This window comes from Nilaparvata lugens, chromosome 11 (genome assembly GCF_014356525.2).
Source record: "Nilaparvata lugens isolate BPH chromosome 11, ASM1435652v1, whole genome shotgun sequence".
Lineage (NCBI taxonomy): Eukaryota > Metazoa > Arthropoda > Insecta > Hemiptera > Delphacidae > Nilaparvata > Nilaparvata lugens.
The window spans coordinates 1,704,503-1,723,531 of record NC_052514.1 but is presented as its reverse complement, the minus strand read 5'-3'; the positions used below and the strand labels follow the sequence as shown (position 1 = coordinate 1,723,531).

The following is a 19,029-nucleotide window of genomic DNA, read 5'->3' as shown; positions in this document are numbered from 1 at the left end:
TCAAAATCGGTTTTTATTTATGTTTTAAAGAAAATCAAGCATCTACTCGTCACTTGTACATTACAAGGGTTTAGTGAATGCTTGAATTGGTGCTTGAAATGGTTGATGACCAATTCCAAATTATTCAGTTAGAATAAATGTATGACTGAATTTGAAAAAATCTTGGAAAAAATCCAATGAGAAGTGAGTTTTATGATGACATTTAAATGTAAACAAACACGAAGCAGACGAACTGTTAGAACTTTTCTACTGCTTGAAATTTACCAATTTTACTCATAGATGGAGCCACCATCAACCAATTTGTGTTTATTCATAATAATTCATCCTCCTAGCGGTTAATGTGGTTCTAGGAAAGGGCATTCTATAATAGATTATCAATATCTAGAAGGGTGTAGCCGATTTCCAAAGGTAGCTCTAGGTTAGAAAAAGTGTCTTTTCCTCCACCTACTGGCTAAAGTACTTACTTTACTCCCTGAAACATAATACAAAGTGTCACTTTTTCGCCCTTGGTAGTAAAAAACAGAAAAACTCCCTAGGAGTAAAAGTGACTCCATTTAAATAAAATGGGAAGCATCTCTATTTTAAAACTTACATTATAATAGGTTAGAAGGTCTAAGCTCAGATGAGAAGCATAAAGAGGTGTCTGTCATTGAGTCAACTGAATTCAATACCACAACCAGAAATTTGATCAACTCATGAAATATATGTTTGTATGATTATATTCTTAATATAGTAGACGATAAAAATTTATACAATTTTAAAATATCTTATTCTATTCAAAATACCAGCCAACAAATTTTTTGATCTGCAATTATTCAAATCTGAACCGCGTGATCTGGAGTCAGCCATTTTGGTAAACCCCAGCTGATGTTACAACTTTACCGCTAGATAGCGCAATCGGCAGTGCCAATCAGACGGCCGGTTTTAAAGTTTAAGATTTAGGTTATGTTGTAGGAAACATTGTCACCAATACGTAAGTTATTAAAATGATTTTATTTGCAGTTTCTATAAAAAATGTAGATGGAGGAAAAATGTTGTGTACATAACGAGTGAAAATACTTTTTCTCCCTCAGGAAAATTGTTGCCCTCGGCTTCGCCTCGGGCTTCAAACTTTTCCCTCAGGGAGAAAAAGTCGTACTTTTCACTCTAGATATACAAATAACTATTTCGGGGCCCTAAGAAACTTATTTTGAGGTTGTGGAAGGTGTTTTTTCAACTAAAGGAAGGTTTGTGGGTTGAGAAAGGTGCTAAGGAAGATAAGGAAGTGGTTTTCGGGGCAAGCAAAGATGATTCCGGATAGGAGAGGAGTTTTTTGAAGGTCCCGTTGCAGGGTAAAAGGGGTAAGGGGTTAAAGCAGGAAGCAGGTGTCCCTATTTTAATGTGATGTGCCCCTTTATAACACAGGTGTTGAACATATTGAAAGAGGGTGTAAGCTTGTGCCAAGGAATTGAGGTTTGAATTTTGGATGAACAGTTTTATTGGTGTCGTAATTATTTATGGTGCTGTTAAAATAGAGTGTAGGATAAAATGAATTGATAAGAACATACTGAGAATATCTGACATACTGGAAAATGTATAAAAATAATAAAATTTGAGAGAGAGTGGATGTGTGGTTTGATAAGTATGCAAAAATGATGCTGAAATAGAGTGGAGGATACAATGAAATGATAGCAAGATACTTATGATATTAAAGATACTTATGAAAGATTCTTATGATACTTAAAGATTGAACGATATGATATTCATATGATAATATTTACATTTCATTCACTCACTTGAAAATAAAATTATCAGTGACATTTTATTTTTTGACATTTTTATTTATTTATTCGTGGATAGAATCACAAATCATATAAATAATATGATTAGGAAGGAACAACAGGCTTGGCTCAAATCTATTCCATTTCCAAATTTTGATAAATTAAAAAAATGTCCAAAAAATAGGTTATGTTTCTACTGTAAAACGTTTCAAGTTCAATTTCGTCCAAAAATATGTACAAGCTAAACATTTTGAATTTATAGAAATTAAAACACCAAACTATAAATATAACACTTCACTTCATATTGTTCACTTCATAATTATCATTTCATATTGAATTAATCAAGTTATTTCATAAAATTTTTAAACCAAAAATACAACTTCTCTCACTAAGAACAGTGGAAACATATTGAGAGAAATGGAATAAAGTAGAAGAAAATGGTGGGTACTTCGATTCTCCCTTCACATGACATGATATGATAAGAATAAAATATACAGTATTATAACAAGAATGTAATCTAATTATGGATATAATGAGCTCCCTTCATCATCTGATGAGCATTGGAATATATTATTGATATGAGAAGATATGATATTGAAGAATATGAACGCCAGACTCTGATATAATTTGAAAGAACTTAAGTAGTCTAGTCTAGATTCAATGTATAATTTGATAAGAATGCAAAAATATGAGTTTGAATTTTGAATGAACAATATTGTTGTCCTTTTCATTTATGATGCTGTTAAATGAAATGGAAGATACAGTAGAGTAGATTAGAGTGAGAATATGATAAGAACGCGAGACGATGATGTAATGTAGATGTCTGTGAAAATATTAGTTGTAGAATATGAGGAGAATATGAAACAATAAGGTCATGATAAGATTAGATAAGACTGAAAAACAATATGGAAGAGAGATTGATTGATTGATTGAGTACTTGATTTATGTAGATTACAATATATACTGGCTTATACACTTATATACAATAGCTTACAATACAGCAAAATTATAGATGAATTTACATAATATAGACTAAGAAAATAATTATTGAACTGTGTATGGGTGCGTACACAAAGAAAGCTGGTTGCCGGCGCCGGAAAACAGCAGCTTGCTCCTCGAGCTTATAAGCGCGGTAAAAGCTTGAAGCCGTACATAAAGAAAGCTGGTAACAAGCGCGACAAGTCAGTTCACTTTGAGCAGTGTCAAAGATGTCTTCGTCTAGTGATGATGTGTTTTTGGCGGAGAGTGTTCATTTAAAATTATTGCAAAGGAGGAAATTCGGTTCATGTATTAATAGACATAGGAAGAAACTTGGTGAATACCATCACTTGTTTCCGCAACTAAAAGGTGACCCACAACGGTTCTACACATACATGAGAATGGAGCTAGCGACTTTCGATTACATATTAAGAAACATTGAAGGACGTTTGATTAAAAAGTGGTCAAACTGGCATAAACAACCAATAGAACCAGAAGAGCGTACTGGAGACTAACTGTACGCACAGTACAGAGACCACTCGCAGATAGGGACGTTCCGATACTTTCGATACTTACTGGTATCGATACTTTGCTTTCGATACCGGTGGTATCGGTATCGGTATCGAATGATTCGATACTTTACTGGTATCGATACGAAAGTTGGAGTATCGAAACGGTATCGAATGGTGAAATGGGTGAAAAAGTAGTTCACTACAATAATTAATGACATAATCATAAATAAATTTTTATATAAATTTTAGAAGATTATAAGGATAATATAGATGAAAATTATAGTACTTAATTATAGCCCAGTGTAGCAGTTACCAGACATTATGACATCACTAATAACAAACAATACATAACTGACTCAAGCTCAGTCATTGAATTGGTTCAAAAATTATCAATTTGATCTACTATTAAGACCACATTTATAATTCTTGAACAAATATTCCTTCAGTTTGGAATCAAATTGATAATTGAACCATATTGACCGAGCTCGAGTCATTTACCCATCTTTAGGGACGTTCCAGTTCCGATACCACCATTCTTTCGATACTTGGTATCGAAAGGAGGGTATCGATATTAGTAAAGTATCGAAAGAAACGTATTGATACCCTTATTGACCAAGCTGGAGTCATTTTCCCATCTTGCCAGAGGGTCTTCTTTGTTTTGACAGACTATTGAGACTATACTTGATAGATTGCAGTTTTGCAGTTAGTAGATAAGTATTTTAGGTTGGTAATTCCGATACCTAATGCTCACTCGATGCTTGGGGTATCGGTATCGCGCTTTTCTTTCGATACTCGTGGTATCGATACTTTTCATTCGATACTTTACTAATATCGATACCCTCCTTTCGATACCGATTCGATACCAAGTATCGAAAGAATGGCGGTATCGGAACGTCCCTACTCGCAGACTGAGCCCGTTGCTGGAAACCGGCTACAAGAATGTTCTCTTCATACTTGTTTGCCGGTTGACGCCGGCAGCTCGCGCTTGTTGCGCTTGTTGAGCCGGCACCGGCGTTTCTGTGTACGGGCACACTTGGAAACCATGTTATTCTTCTCAAGCCGGACGCGCTTACAGCGGCTGGTTTTCCGGCGCCGGCAACCATTTCTTTGTGTACGCACCCTTAGATATGAAAAAGCAATTTGTAATATAATAACTATAGATAGTAATCATATTGTTATGCATCTACATAAATTGGCGGAGCTTTAGACATATCAATGTCCATTCTTCGGAAAGAATATTAAAAATATCCTCTCCACTAACTCTCTACCAAATTCTAGCAAAGAGAGAGAGAGAGAGAGAGAGTACTCTTTCCAAAAAAAGTAGAACGAGTTTGAAGACAAGATGAGAAAAGCATGATGAGAAAGAAAGTTCAATGTTTGATCGAATGAAGCTACAAATAACTCACTATTTTCTCATTTATTCAGGCTACAATTGAGAGAAATGTGAATTTTTCTGGTCATTATCAAGCTGTACCAAACTTTTCAGTCGTCATTTTAGTTATCAGATTATGATAATTATGATTAATCATTCTATAAGTGCCTAGATTTATCCTAGAAAACGGTTTTAGTGAGATTTTCAGCATTGTAGAAAGCATTCCAATAATACAAATGGTTCTAAAGGATTGAAGTATATTTCACAATAGAATGATGATTTTTGAAATAGTTTCTAATATCAACAATTTACCTACACTTATAAGAACTGAAATTCGATACTATTAAATGAGCAACTTCTGTTTATATGTTTAGATGTTTGTATTACACCGGATCTCGAAAACGGCTCTAACGTTTCTCACAAAATTCAGAACATAGTAGGTTTAACTTATAATATAAAGATTCGATTGCACTAGGTCTCATCCCTGGGAAAACTCGCTGAAGGACATTGAAAGGATAATTATTATTCATACTTGGAAAAACAGATGATAATAATTATTTCGTCGTATGTTGGTGAAGAAAGTGAGTGAGCGAGTTTATGTGTGTGTGACTGTGTCAAAATTATGACTCAGCTGTTGAACTTTTGTAATCATTCAATCAGGTACTTAGTGCCGGTTGCAGAAAACCCGGGTTATTTTCAATCCTGATTAATTCCAGTAGATCCATCTTTTTGAAACGGTCTCCTCTGATTTGGTTCACGTGAAGTTAATCAGGATTGAAATTTAACCGGCTTTTGTGCAACTGGGCCTTTGTAAGGGAAATTTCTGCATTCCTCTGGGAATTAATATCAATTCACTGTGATTAGATAGAACATTTCTGTATGAATGTTATTATAAGTTCTTCTTTCTTAAAAATAATTGTATGCTTTTGTACTCCAGAGCGAAGCTCGGTCCCCGATGATATTTCTGAATTGAACTGAAATTTTAAATAAAAATGGACTCACACCACTTCGCTTTCAAGACTCATTTATTTCTCTCTCTGCAGCTTTTAACGTTGAGACAAACATCTCTAGTTTAACTCCGACTTTGTTTTTACTATTGCATTGAATGTGATGAATGAATTGTGATAAGTGATACACTTTGTGCTGAGTCTGAGAAACGTGCAAAACCAGTTTATTGAGCATCATTAAGCAATGTCGTGCTGCCAGCAGATAGTAGAGAATGTATGCACATTACATGTGATCACATACTATATTCATGCTCTAGCTAGCAATGTGCATGATATTGTGATACAAGCACATTAACACTGTTCACTGCTGATCAGCTCTGGTTTCGAAATGAGTGAGATAGAGAAGGAGGAGGAGAGAGATGTCGTGGTGAAGAAGTAGGTAATGGAGAAAGAAAAGAAGTTGGAAGAGAATAAGGAGTAGCAAGATGTTAAGAAGGAGAAGAAGATGGGGAAAAAGAAAAAGAACAAGAGTTAGTTAAGGTGGAGGAGTGGAAAATATTTGAATGAAGAAGAAAGAGAGGAAGAACAGAAGTTGATGGAGATGAAGGAGTGGGAAGATGTCGGGAAGAAGAAAGAAAATAATTACAGACGTTAATAGAGAAGGAGGAAGAGCAACATGTCGCGAAGAGGAAAAAGAAGAGGGAGAGAGTGATAACATAAGTAGAGAGACAAGGAGATGTAGCAAGATGTCGGGAGAGAGAAGAACAGAGGTTGATAGAGAAAAAGGAGTAGAAAGATGTTGGGAAGGAGAAGAAAAAGAGAGAGAACAGGAGTTGATAAAGAAAAAGGAGTAGGAAGATGTCAGGAAGAAGAAGAAAAAAACAGGTGTTGATGAAGATGAAGGAGTAGGGAGAGGTCGAGAAGAAGAAAGAGAGAGAGAAAATAGGAGTTGATAAAGAAATGGGACTGGGAAGATGTCGAGAAGGAGAAAGAAAATAATCACAGACGTTAATAGAGAAGGAGGAAGAGCAACATGTCGCGAAGAGGAAAAAGAAGAGGGAGAGAGTGATAGAATAAGTAGATAGACAAGGAGATGTAGCAAGATGTCGAGAAAGAGAAGAAAGAGGAAAACAGTTGATAGAGAAAGAGGAGTAGGGAGAGGTTGAGAAGAAGGAGGAAGAGAGATAGATAGACGTTTATGAAAAAAGGAGTAGTATGATGTTGGGAAAAAGAAGAAAAAGAGGAAGAACAGAAGTTCATAAAGATAGAGGAGAAGCAAAATGTTTGGAGGAAGAAGAAACAGAAAAAGAACAGATGTTGGTAAGGAAAAAGGAGTAGCAAGATTTAAAGAAGAAGAAGAAGAAGAAGAAGAAAGAGAAATATAACAGAATTTTGTATAAAAAAAACCACCCTTAGAGTTAAAATATATTTTCCTGACGAATAAAATATAATTGATTATTTTGAACAACAATGAATAGTTGATATAACATCAGATATACCGATATCAGCTATCCTCTATAGAAGGCAGTGGCAAGGCAGAGAATCGGCAACGCTGTTCTTCTATCATTCTCAATTGCCATTATAACGTGGACCTCACTATATGCTTCATTGCTACTATGGAGCAATATACAGGTGGTCCATGCCACTCTACTAAATTCTTCTTTTTCTCTTCTCTTCTTGTTTTTCTTCTTCTCCTTCTCCTTGCTTTTCTTTTGTTCTTCCACTTCATGACTCTTGGATGATGTGTCATGTTGATGACGATTATCACGATCACGTCTGAGTGGTTCTGTCTCTATCTAGCACGACACTCACGATTTTGTCTCTGCTCTCCTTGTTTTTGTTTCTTTTTGTTACAGTTTTCTTCTCCCTATTCTTTTCTGTTCAATCCCCCTTCTTTCTCTTTTTCCCTATTTTCCCTACTGTATATTATCGTCTTTCTCTCCTCCAATATAGTGTAGTCCACGTTATAATGACTGTATTTGATTAACAGTGGTGTAGCTATCCTTGTCCATTATTCGACCAAGCAGATAACGCTATCCTTTTCTAGCTCTGCAACGCTGCCATAACATTTTTTAACAATGTAGAAATGTATTTAATTTCAATTTTAAAAATTTATTGCCTTAGAAAGAGTTGAAAACGGTCCGAAGTTTGAGAAGGATAGATTTATGTGCTTTGTGTAATGATGTACAAGACAATGTATCTACTTACAAGGACTGCAAACCTGGCTTGAAGTGATTAACTACAAATTTATATTAAGAAAGTTATTTATAATTAAAGAAAATGTATTGTTTGTAAATAGGAAAGGTTGATATGACAAAGAACACTGTAATCTAAAATTGAGTCTAGTTAAATAAGTCTAGATCATACACGTCAAGGAACAAAACTATAAGTTATCATAGTTCAAACAAATGACTATTTCCAGGATAAACCAGTACCTTATTAAATACAGGTCCACAAAAACAATCATATTTCTCGTCAAACAATACCAGACCACATATCTCATACCCTAGACTTCAAACCAACTCAGATTATACTAAACAAGTATATAAGCTCACAAAAACAACACCATATTCCTCCTCTAAAAAGCCACAACATGATCCCAGATTTGAATAACGTTCCGATTCAGAATATAAGGGTCTACATGTCACATTCGTATTCAAATGATGCTTTTTATCATAATTTCATGTTGATATCATACATGCGGACATGCACTCATATACATACGTTATTCTCTAGTATATGATAAAGTATATGGATCATATGTCTATCTCATAGATACATAAGTATATAAATCAATGCTTTGATGTAAATTTTATTCCCTAGTATATGATATAGTACAGGGATCATATGTCCATATATAGTATATAGAATACAGATATGTAAGTATATAGATCAATGCATTGATGTAAATATGTTATTCTTTAGTATATGATATAGTACATAGATCATATGTATATATAATAGATACATTCATGTATATATAGATCAATGCATTCATGTATACTTTATAGGGGCTGTATCGTAAATTGCGAACTTGCATGTGTTATAGAGGTTCAAAGTTATACGAAGGTATAAAGTCCTATAAAGGTTTAAAGTATTATAGCAGTATATATGTGGTCAAAGTCCTGCTTACTTATGCTAAGTTGGCCGGCTTGCTAAGTGCCTGTGACTTATTTGAATCAAGTCCTTCGACTTATTCAAGTCCCATTGTTCGGCTGTGCAAGTTATGTTGGTTTGAAGTGATATCGTTGTTTTAGTGAGGTCCACGTTATAATGGCAGTGTTTGATTAACATTGGTGTTGCTATCCTTGTCTATCATTCGACAAAGCTGATAGCGCTATCTCTTTCTCGCTTTGATCTGTTGCCAGATCGTCTAATAGCGATGTAGAATTGATAATTCATTAACAAAATATCACATCTTAGTTATGAAAATTCATTATGGAAAATATAAAGTTATCAAGTTGTTTATCATATGCTGATAGTGAATGTTTTTGTGATTTTTCTGGCTTCAAATTTATCAAGTTTTTTAATATTTTACAATTATTAATGCATTTTCGAGTGTAATAATAATTTGTTTCATCTTTCTGATCAACCGAGATACAAATTTTCTTGTATAATGTATATTTGGGCTGTAAATTTTTGTGATCTTTATAAAAGTGTTTTCATAACCTCACTTGGACTATTTTTATCAAAATTAGGGGAGAAACAGTTTTGGGTTTATCCTGTTGATCTCTCCCAATCATTAATTGATGTTGTGATTAAGGAATGTAATAAATGTAATGTAATGTAATATAGTTTCTTGATTAATAAAATATAGTTGATTATTTTAAACGAGAATGAACAGTTAATATTACAATATTGGGACACCAAGCTTCACTTGTTATTTATGGTGTTTATCATATGCTGATAGTGAATGTTTTTGTGATTTTTCTGGCTTCAAATTTATCAAGTTTTTTAATATTTCTCAATTTATTAATGCATTTTCAAGTGTAATAATAATTTGTTTCATCTTTCTGATCAACCGAGATACAAATTTTCTTGTATAATGTATATTTGGACTGTAAATTTTTGTGATCTTTATAAAAGTGTTTCCATAACCTCATTTGAACTATTTTTATCAAAATTAGGGAGAGGAACAGTTTTGGGTTTATCCTGTTGATTCTCTCCCAATCATTAATTTGATGTTGTGATTAAGTTATTTAATAAATGTAATGTAATGTAATATAGTTTCTTGATTAATAAAATATAGTTGATTATTTTAAACGAGAATGAACAGTTAATATTACAATATTTGGACACCAAGCTTCACTTGTTATTTTTATTTATTGATAAACAGAACACAAATCTCTAAAATGATCGTGTTCATATTTTACAGCTGGCTATACGTCAGCTTATGAATTTCGGGGATGCGATATTTTGATTTTCCACAGAATCACTCGCTCACTTTTTACTATCCACAGACGACGAACGTCTCAGCTGTTTCAGCCAAGGATGGAATATCCTTTTAATGTCGTTTAGCGAGTTTTCTCAAGGATGAGACCTAGTGCAATCGAATTTTTATATCATAAACCTACAATGTTCCAAATTTCGTGAATATCGTTAGAGTTGTTTTCGAGATCCGTTGAAGATAAATAACCAGATAAAAAAATATGAACAGATATACAGAAATTGCTCGCTTAATATGATAGGATCAATAAACCTGTATCAGCCACCGCCCATAGAAGGCATTGACAAGACAGAGGTTCGGCAACGTTGCTCTCCTATCTTTCTCCACTGCCATTAAAACGTGGACCTCACTATAGATTATGGAGATTGAGGAATATGAATGAAATAAAATTGAATAGAGAACATACAATTAAATTTATAGAATTCATAATTTGAACCTTTTTCTCATACTTTAAAGACACAAAATGATACCCTTCTGAAACCAAAAGCAAGCCTCTCAACTGTTCCATTGTATCTATGTTTCAGAATTTGTCAATTGAATTGACAAAATTCATAAATTTTAACCTTTTCCTCATACTTTAAAGACACAAAATGATACCCTTCTGAAACCAAAAGCAAGCCTCTCAGCTGTTCCATTGTATCTATGTTTCAGAATTTGTTAATTTAATTGACAAAATTCATGAATTTTAACCTCTCTCTCATATATTTTTGAAACACAAAATGATACCCTTATGAAACCAAAAGCAAGCCTCTCAACTGTTCCATTGTATCTATGTTTCAGAATTTGTCAATTGAATTGACTGAATTCATAAATTTGAACCTCATTCTCATATTTTTAAAGACACAAAATGATACCCTTCTAAAACCAAAAGCAAGCTTCTCAACTGTTCCATTGTCTCTATGTTTCAGAAGACCCAGACGGCGATCCAGACGCTGATGATCCAGATAGTGACCCTGAGGAGCACTACCCCCTTTTGGAGGACCCCCTGCACCCTCCTTCTGCACCCTCAAATGGGGACCACTCAGTTCCCCTCCCCGTATTTTTGGAAGAACCAGTCGACACCTATATCATCAAAAACAAACCAGCCCTGTTGACTTGCAGAGCTGCGCATGCGCTACAGTTATACTTCAAGTGAGTTTTTTGACAAAACTTAACAATATAAGATAATGTTTTACAAATACTGATATCATAGAGAAACAATAGCATTTAAGTAGATATCCCATGCGTCACACAGCACTACCAGCGTCACACAGCTGCAAAGGAAAGAACTACGTGAACTATCGGCTTGGGTTAACAGTAAAAGTTTTTTACTGTTTTGACCGGGTAAGAGTGTATGAAGGCACAATATGAGAGACTACCAGCATCATAAAGCTTCACGGAAAAGAACTACGTGGACTATCGGCTTGAGATAACAGTAAAGGTTACGACATAAACGCCCTATACCATGGGATATCTACTTATGCTATTGTTTCTCTATGCTGATATGTAGCTCAATCTCTCTGGATAAATAACTTATAGAATAATAGTAATACTAATTTGTAAGTATATTTCTGCCATATTATCATACTAATAAGGTGCCGTTTTACAAGTCCGATATGACTCTCTTCCTCTTTACTCCTTATTTCTTCTCTTTTCTTATTCTTCTTCTTTTTCTTCTTTGTACCTTTCTCCTCCTTATTCTACATTTTCTTAGAATCTCTCTCATTCCTGGCATCTTCTACTACCTCTCCTTCACAATCATCTTCTTCTCCTTCCTTTTCTTTCCTCTCTTCTCATCCTTCTTTTTTTCCCCCTCCTTCCACGACTTACTCTCCACCTAATTCACACACTATTTCGAGTCCAAAAAATGTATCCACTATAATTTTGAATTTATCAGATATAAATTTATATTCAATTATTATTTATTCTACTTTTTCTTCACCATCATAGTTTTCTTCTCTTTTTTCATCCTCTACAGCTTTTCCATTGGACTATTTTTGTGCGCACTTTAATAATAATTCTTTGTAATTGAACTTCCAAGCTCCAAGAAGCCCTATTGAAATATGATGTGGGATTGATCAATCATTATATGAATCATTGATTAACTCCAGAAGCCAGGTCGAGAGATTGGTGGGGGTACGTCTTATTCTTTTTCTTCTCCTTCTCCAATTTTCATTGTTCTATTCTCATGCGGTTCACAATATCAATTCTTTGTAATAATTAAACTTCCAAATAAGCCTATGAAAATAGATTACCCTATACTATTAAACGAGCAACTTCTGTTTATATGTTTAGATGTTTGGATGTTTATATGCTTGGATGTTTTGATTTTTATATGTTTAGATATTTATATGTTTGTATTTCACCGGACCCCGAAAACGGCTCTAACGATTCTCACGAAATTTAGAGCATAGTAGGTTTATAATATAAAGATACGATTGCACTAGGTCTCATCCCTTGGAAAACTCGCTGGAGGACATTAAAAGGATAATTATTATTCATCCTTGAGAAAACAGATCATTATAATTATTTTGTCGTCTGTTAGTGATGGAAGTGAGTGAGCGAGTTCATGTGTGTGGGACAGTGTCAAAATTATGACTCAGCTGTTGAACTTTTGTAATCATTCAATCAGGTACTTAGTGCCGGTTGCAAAAAAGCCGGGTTATTTTCAATCCTGATTGATTCCAGTAGATCCATCTTTTTGAAATGGTTTTTCTGATTTGGTTCACGTGAAGTTAATCAGGATTGAAATTTAACCGGCTTTTGTGCAACTGGGCCTTTGTAAGGGAAATTTTTGCATTCCTCTAAGAATTAATCTCAATTTACTGTGAGATAGATAGAACATTTCTGTATGAATGTTATGATAATTTCTTCTTTAGTAATAAATTGTTTATGCTTTTGTTCTCCAGAGCGAAGCTCGGTCCCCCCGATATTATTTCTGAATTGAACTGAAAATTTTAAATAAAAATGGACTCACACCACTTCGCTTTCAAGACTCATTCAACATCGGGGACCGAGCTACAACTTGATTATACAATTATTGTTCAATTATGATATTTATTTTTGATTAATTATTCATGATAGTCTGTTATTTCTAATTGTTGACTTATAATTGATTCGCTGCAGATGCCAAGGCAAGCGCCTGGACGGCGTCCACCTGGAGTTTGTGGACCCGCAGACGGGCGTCCGCAATGTGGAGACGTCGGTGAACGTGACCCGTGACGCGGTCGAGGAGTTCTTCGGCAAGTTCCGGTGTGAGTGTGTGGCGTGGACCTCCCGCGGTCAGGTCACCAGTCAACCAAACACCATCGTTGTTGCATGTGAGTTCAACAATTCAAATTATTAAAATTTATTTATTTACAAATATAACCATAAAGGAAAATAGCATAATATATCCTTCATAGATCCTTTATATAATATATGAATAATAATGTTAGGTACTGAGATTTAAATTTTTATTTATATTGGAAGTAGCCCTAAAAAGAAGACAGTGCTAGGTATATAATTAATATCCTCTATATCTTCAGATATAATTAATGGTATAGATCTTCTATGTTTCAAATTTCAAGCCGATGTTTTGAACTCAAACATCTAGTTTAAATTTATTTATTTAGTCATAACCTAAGAGAAAAGATCTCAATAGATCAGTATTCAATAGATCATTCATTATAAGCTTTTCAGGTTTCTACAGTGAGGTTTTCAAGCCCTATGTTCAGATTAATATAGTGAGATCAACGTTATAATGACAGTGTTTGATTAGTAATGGTGTTGCTATCATTGTCTATCATTCAACAAAGCGGATAATGCTATCTCTTTCTCGCTTTGCTCTGTTGCCAGATTAAAGCCATTTCAACAATGTAGATTAATTCACGAAATATTGCATCTCAATTATGAAATTATTGAAAAATATAATTTATTGCCTAATAAAAAATAATTGATTATTTTAAACGAGAATGAACAGTGTATATACATCAATAAACAAGTATCATTTTGAATGAAAAAGACTGAGAAATTGTCAAAAAAACCACAGATATTGAGAAAGACCGGTTTCGGTTATTACACCATTGTCAATCTCTGATAAACCATTGTTTATAACGTTAACATTGTTTATAATCAGTTATCAGAGATTGACAATGGTGTAATAACCCAAAACCGGTCATCTAAGTATCAATAAATCTGTGGTTTTTTGACAATTTTCCAGTCTTTTTCATTGAATATGAAAAATAACCACAATATCAACTTCTCAACTACACAAAAAAACATGTATCAGCTACCGTCTATAGAAGTCATTGACAAAGTTCGGCAACGTTGTTCTCCTATCTTTCTCCACTGCCATTATAACGTGGACCTCACTATAGTTTAAGAATCAACAAAACAATGCTCAAAAGAAAGCTATGAATCAGTTTTCAGCTATGTCTCAAAATATGAACTCATCACTAATAGAATGTCTACAGATGGAAATTACTGAGATATTGCAATTATTCCCGGGTTGACAAATAATTTTTGAATAGTAGCGCTCATCGAATTTCCATCTAGCTGTTCACCCTGTTGTCAATATGTGCAGTAGCTGAAGTCTTCGGGGTTATTTACAGCATTTAATTTGGATTTTCTTTTAATATTAATCAAATAATTACTTATAGAATGAACTAATTAAAAGAATAAAGTAACTTCTGTTTGAAATTATTCAGATTAAGGAGCAACAAAACAATATCCACTCACAAGAAAACAGCTAATAAGATACTTCCAGCTTTCAGTCAAGTCTTAGACCGCAAAATTTACAATCTCAACCTCAATTTAGACATCTCAAGAGAATTCATTATCATTTCAATCAACTTGTTAGAGTGTAAGGGCATGAAATAAGTACAGTACTTCAAATTATTTGAAACGAGAAGAAACAGAATAATATCTACTCAAAAGAAAACAACTAATAAGATCCTCTCAGCTAAGTCTTAGACCACAAAATCTACAATTTCACCCTCAATTTAGACATCTTGAGAGAATTCATCATCATTTTAATAAACTTGTTAGAGTGTAAGAGCATAAAATAAGTACTTTACTTGAATTATTGTCTAGAGTAAGAAGCAACAAAATATTATCCACTCACAAGAAAACAACTAATAAGATCTTTCCAGCTTTTCATCTGTACCTCAAAATGAATACAATCTGAAACTCAATTTAGGCATCTCAAGATTGTGGTACACTTAATTAAGGACCCTTGCTTTCGAGTATAATCAGAATAACAAATTGCGCAAACCCGCTTTTTTACGGTTGAGAAATATGAATTGCCTCTGATTATTACGAATCTCCTTGGCATGACTTTATGGTGGAAGGAAAGCTTGGAGAATTCTGTTTTGTGTACTGTATAAATATGTTTACTGAGTTGGTAGGGTGGTTTTGGATGAAGAATTGGGAGGTTAAGAAGATGGTTGTGGAGAAGGAGAAGGAAAAGAAGAAGAAAAAGAGGAAGAAGAAGGAAAATATGTTGGAGAAGGAGAAGATGATGATGAAGATGTTGGAGAAGGAAGAAAAGGACGGAATGGAAAGGGAGGAGGAGAATGAGGAGGAGATGTTGGAGAACGAGGAGGAGGAGGAGGGGGAAGATGAGGAGGGAAAGGAATTGGAGAAGAAGAAGAAGGAGGAGAAGGAGAAGGAGTGAAGAATAAAGAAGGAGATGAAGATGAAAATCTTTACAAGGTTATGTTTTGCGTACTGTATAAAATATGTTTTCTGAGTTTTTTTGGTGGTTTTGGATGAAGAATTGGAAGGTCAAGAGGATGGTGGAGGAGAAGGAGAAGGAGTAGAAGAAGAAGAAGGAAAAGGGGTTGGAGAAGAAAAAGAAGACGTGGAGAGTAGCATGTAAATAAGCTTCTGGCCGCAGAATTGCTCTTCTTGTAAACTGACTGGATGTGCTTAGAGGAATCCTAAGTACTTGTTTGATGGACGCAGTGTCTTGTATAATATTATCTTGTTAGGGAAACTGTGTTTAGAGAGAAAGAGAAACATAAAGATATTGATTGATTGATTAATTGAGTACTTTTTTAATGTAGATTACAATTATACTGGCTTATACACTTATATACAATAGCTTACAATACAGCAACAATTGTAGATGAATTTACATAATATAGACGAAGAAAATAATTATTGAACTGTATATGATATGAAAAAAGCAATTTGGAATACCTATAGATAATATTGTTATTCATTTGGATTTATTAGACATTGAGGACTTTTCGATTCCAAATTCACAAGATGTCAACAATACAATCCAACCTTTCAACTTGAAAATCATCAATTTCAACATCAGAAGCTACAATAAAAATTTTGAAGAATTTCTTATTCAAGTGGAAGACCTGAACGTGGATTTCGACGTGATAGTCTTAACGGAATGCTGGATTGCTGGTGGTGTTTCCTTGAAATCAATTAATAATTATACCTGCTACAAAACAGAAAACAATATCCTACAGAATGATGGAGTAATAATTTATGTCAAATCCGACTATTTTGTCGAAATAAAAGAAATTGCAGTTAGGCAAGCCAACTGTTTGAATATGCATTTAAAAATTGGGAAAGATACTTTTGTTATAACAGCGTTATATAGATCTCCATCACACTTGGACTTAACAGAATTTCTCATTGATCTGAGGCAGATTTTGAATGATAATGGGAAGTATTTTCACATCGTTCTAGGAGATTTGAACATCAACACAAAAGAACCAATCAGCACAGGCAACTGGAAGACTATGATAATCTACTCAGTGAATATGATTCCTACATTGTATAAAGCAGGCAACTCGTATTGGAAATAATAGCGCTTCATGTATAGATCATATTCTGATAAACTTTAAAAAAGATATAATACCAATAGTTTTCCCAAATTCTATTACAGATCATTTTATAACTATTCTGGGAATTAAATATGATGCGGTGGAACACAATCACAACAGAAGAAAACCCTACTATGAAAGTATTGATTATAATAAACTTTCATTAGCACTAACAAATGAGACCTGGAATTCCGTGTACCTGCAGGAATGCGCTGATAGTGCTTTGAAGAAAATGATAGAAATACTGAAGAAATACACAGAAGAATGTAAAGTTATAATAGAGTATCGCACACAAAAAGAAAAATTAAGCCTTGGATTACAAATGGATTAATTACATCAATAAGGAAGAGAGATAAATTACACAGACAAAGCAAGAATAATACAGCGAATCTACAGCTTAGAGAGTATTATAGAAGGTACAGAAATCTACTAACAACTGTAATAGAAAATGCTAAGAAACAATACTTTTCAAGACGATTTGAAACTTCCAGCAACTCCAGCAAACATGGGAAGTAATAAGAGAAATAACCGAAGTGCAACGGCCAAGAACACAAATCCACCAAATCAACTTGGAAGGGAGAGAATTGAAATTGGGAGATGATGATAAAGATATGGCAAATTCTTTCAATGAATTTTTTATTAGTATTGGATCAAAACTGGCCCAGGACATTCTAAATAGCGATTGTAATGGCGCAGATGAGCATGCGGCAGCTGATCAGATAGTCTGCCGGTCATTATTCTTTACACCTGTCAGTGAGGACGAAATGATAAAAATCATTAATAGTCTTAAAGATAATAGTGCACCTGGACTCGATAATTTAAAACCAGATTTTTTCAAACAGAATAATACGATACTTGCCAAGCCTTTAACACATATTGCAAACAGAATTTTTGAGGAAGGTGTTTTTCCACAGTGTCTTAAGGAAGCTGTCATTTGTCCAATCTTCAAAACAGGAGATAAGAAAGATATGAATTGCTACAGACCCATATCATTACTAAGTACATTATCAAAAATTTTTGAAAAGAGTATCAAAACAAGACTGATCAGCTTTCTTGAAAAAAATAATCTTCTATCGCCAAACCAATATGGTTTTAGATCTAGTCGCAGTACAAATGATGCTATCCACTATGTGACCACTCAGATTGCCGATAAAATAAACATTGAAGAGAAACCATTAGCAGTATTCTTAGATTTAAAGAAGGCTTTTGATACGGTGTCACATGACATTCTTCTTTCAAGGCTTGATAACTGTGGAATAAGAGGAGTCGCATGGAATCTTTTCAAGAGCTACCTATCAAACCGAACACAATGTGTCAGAGTCAATGGATGTATAAGCAACAAGCTGACTGTAAAGTTTGGAGTGCCACAAGGAACAGTACTAGGACCAATTCTTTTCTTCTCTACATAAACCCATTATGCAACATGGAAATTAATGGATCAATCACCACCTTTGCAGATGATACTGTTCTACTGTTCTCTGAACCGACCTGGGAGATGACCTGGAGAGAAGCCGAGACTGGACTTCAGAGGGTGTCTCGCTGGTTGAGTGAAAATCTGCTAACATTGAACCACGAGAAAACCTTCTTTCTGACCTTTTCGGCGACTCAACATGGACAGCCAACAGGAGATGAGATAGTAATCAAGAATCAACGGAATAACACTTCATATACAGTTCGCAGGAAACAGTCACAGAAATACCTGGGAGTTACAATGGACTCTTTTCTGCGCTGGGATCATCATCTCAATGAATTATGCGGGAGACTGAGGAAGACTATCTGCAGATTCAGGATTCTGAGGACACTGGTCGACAAGGGATGTCTAAGAGTTATCTACTTCTCTCTAGCTCAGTCCCTCATGCTGTATGGGATTGTGGGATGGGGAGGTGCAAGCTTCTTGCACATCGAACCGCTCCTCAGGGTACAGAAGCTGATCATGAGGGTCATCAACCAGAAGCCTCCACGCTATTCATCAGACCAGCTATTCAATGAGTTTGACGTGATGGATCCAAGACAGCTTTACTCCAAGGAGATACTATGCAGATTACACAAGAACCCAACAAAATTTCAAACCAGAAACCACAACCACAACACCAGATACAGGAATCTTCTCATCACTAGTGTTGCAAGGAAGGCACTATACCAGAGACATTTCAATCATTTAGCACCAAAATTATATAATCTACTTCCTGCAAACTTTAAACAGATTA

General features: G+C 34.5%; 1 protein-coding gene across 1 annotated transcript in view; it reads left to right on the top strand.

The window, feature by feature from the left end:
• Window positions 1-19,029, top strand: part of LOC111056294 (netrin receptor unc-5) — an 87,775-nt gene that overhangs the window by 32,738 nt on the left and 36,008 nt on the right. The window contains exons 2-3 of the mRNA XM_022343642.2: window positions 10,925-11,147; window positions 13,122-13,315. Coding sequence (XP_022199334.2) covers window positions 10,925-11,147; window positions 13,122-13,315 — 417 coding nt within the window. The remainder of the gene's footprint in view (window positions 1-10,924; window positions 11,148-13,121; window positions 13,316-19,029) is intronic.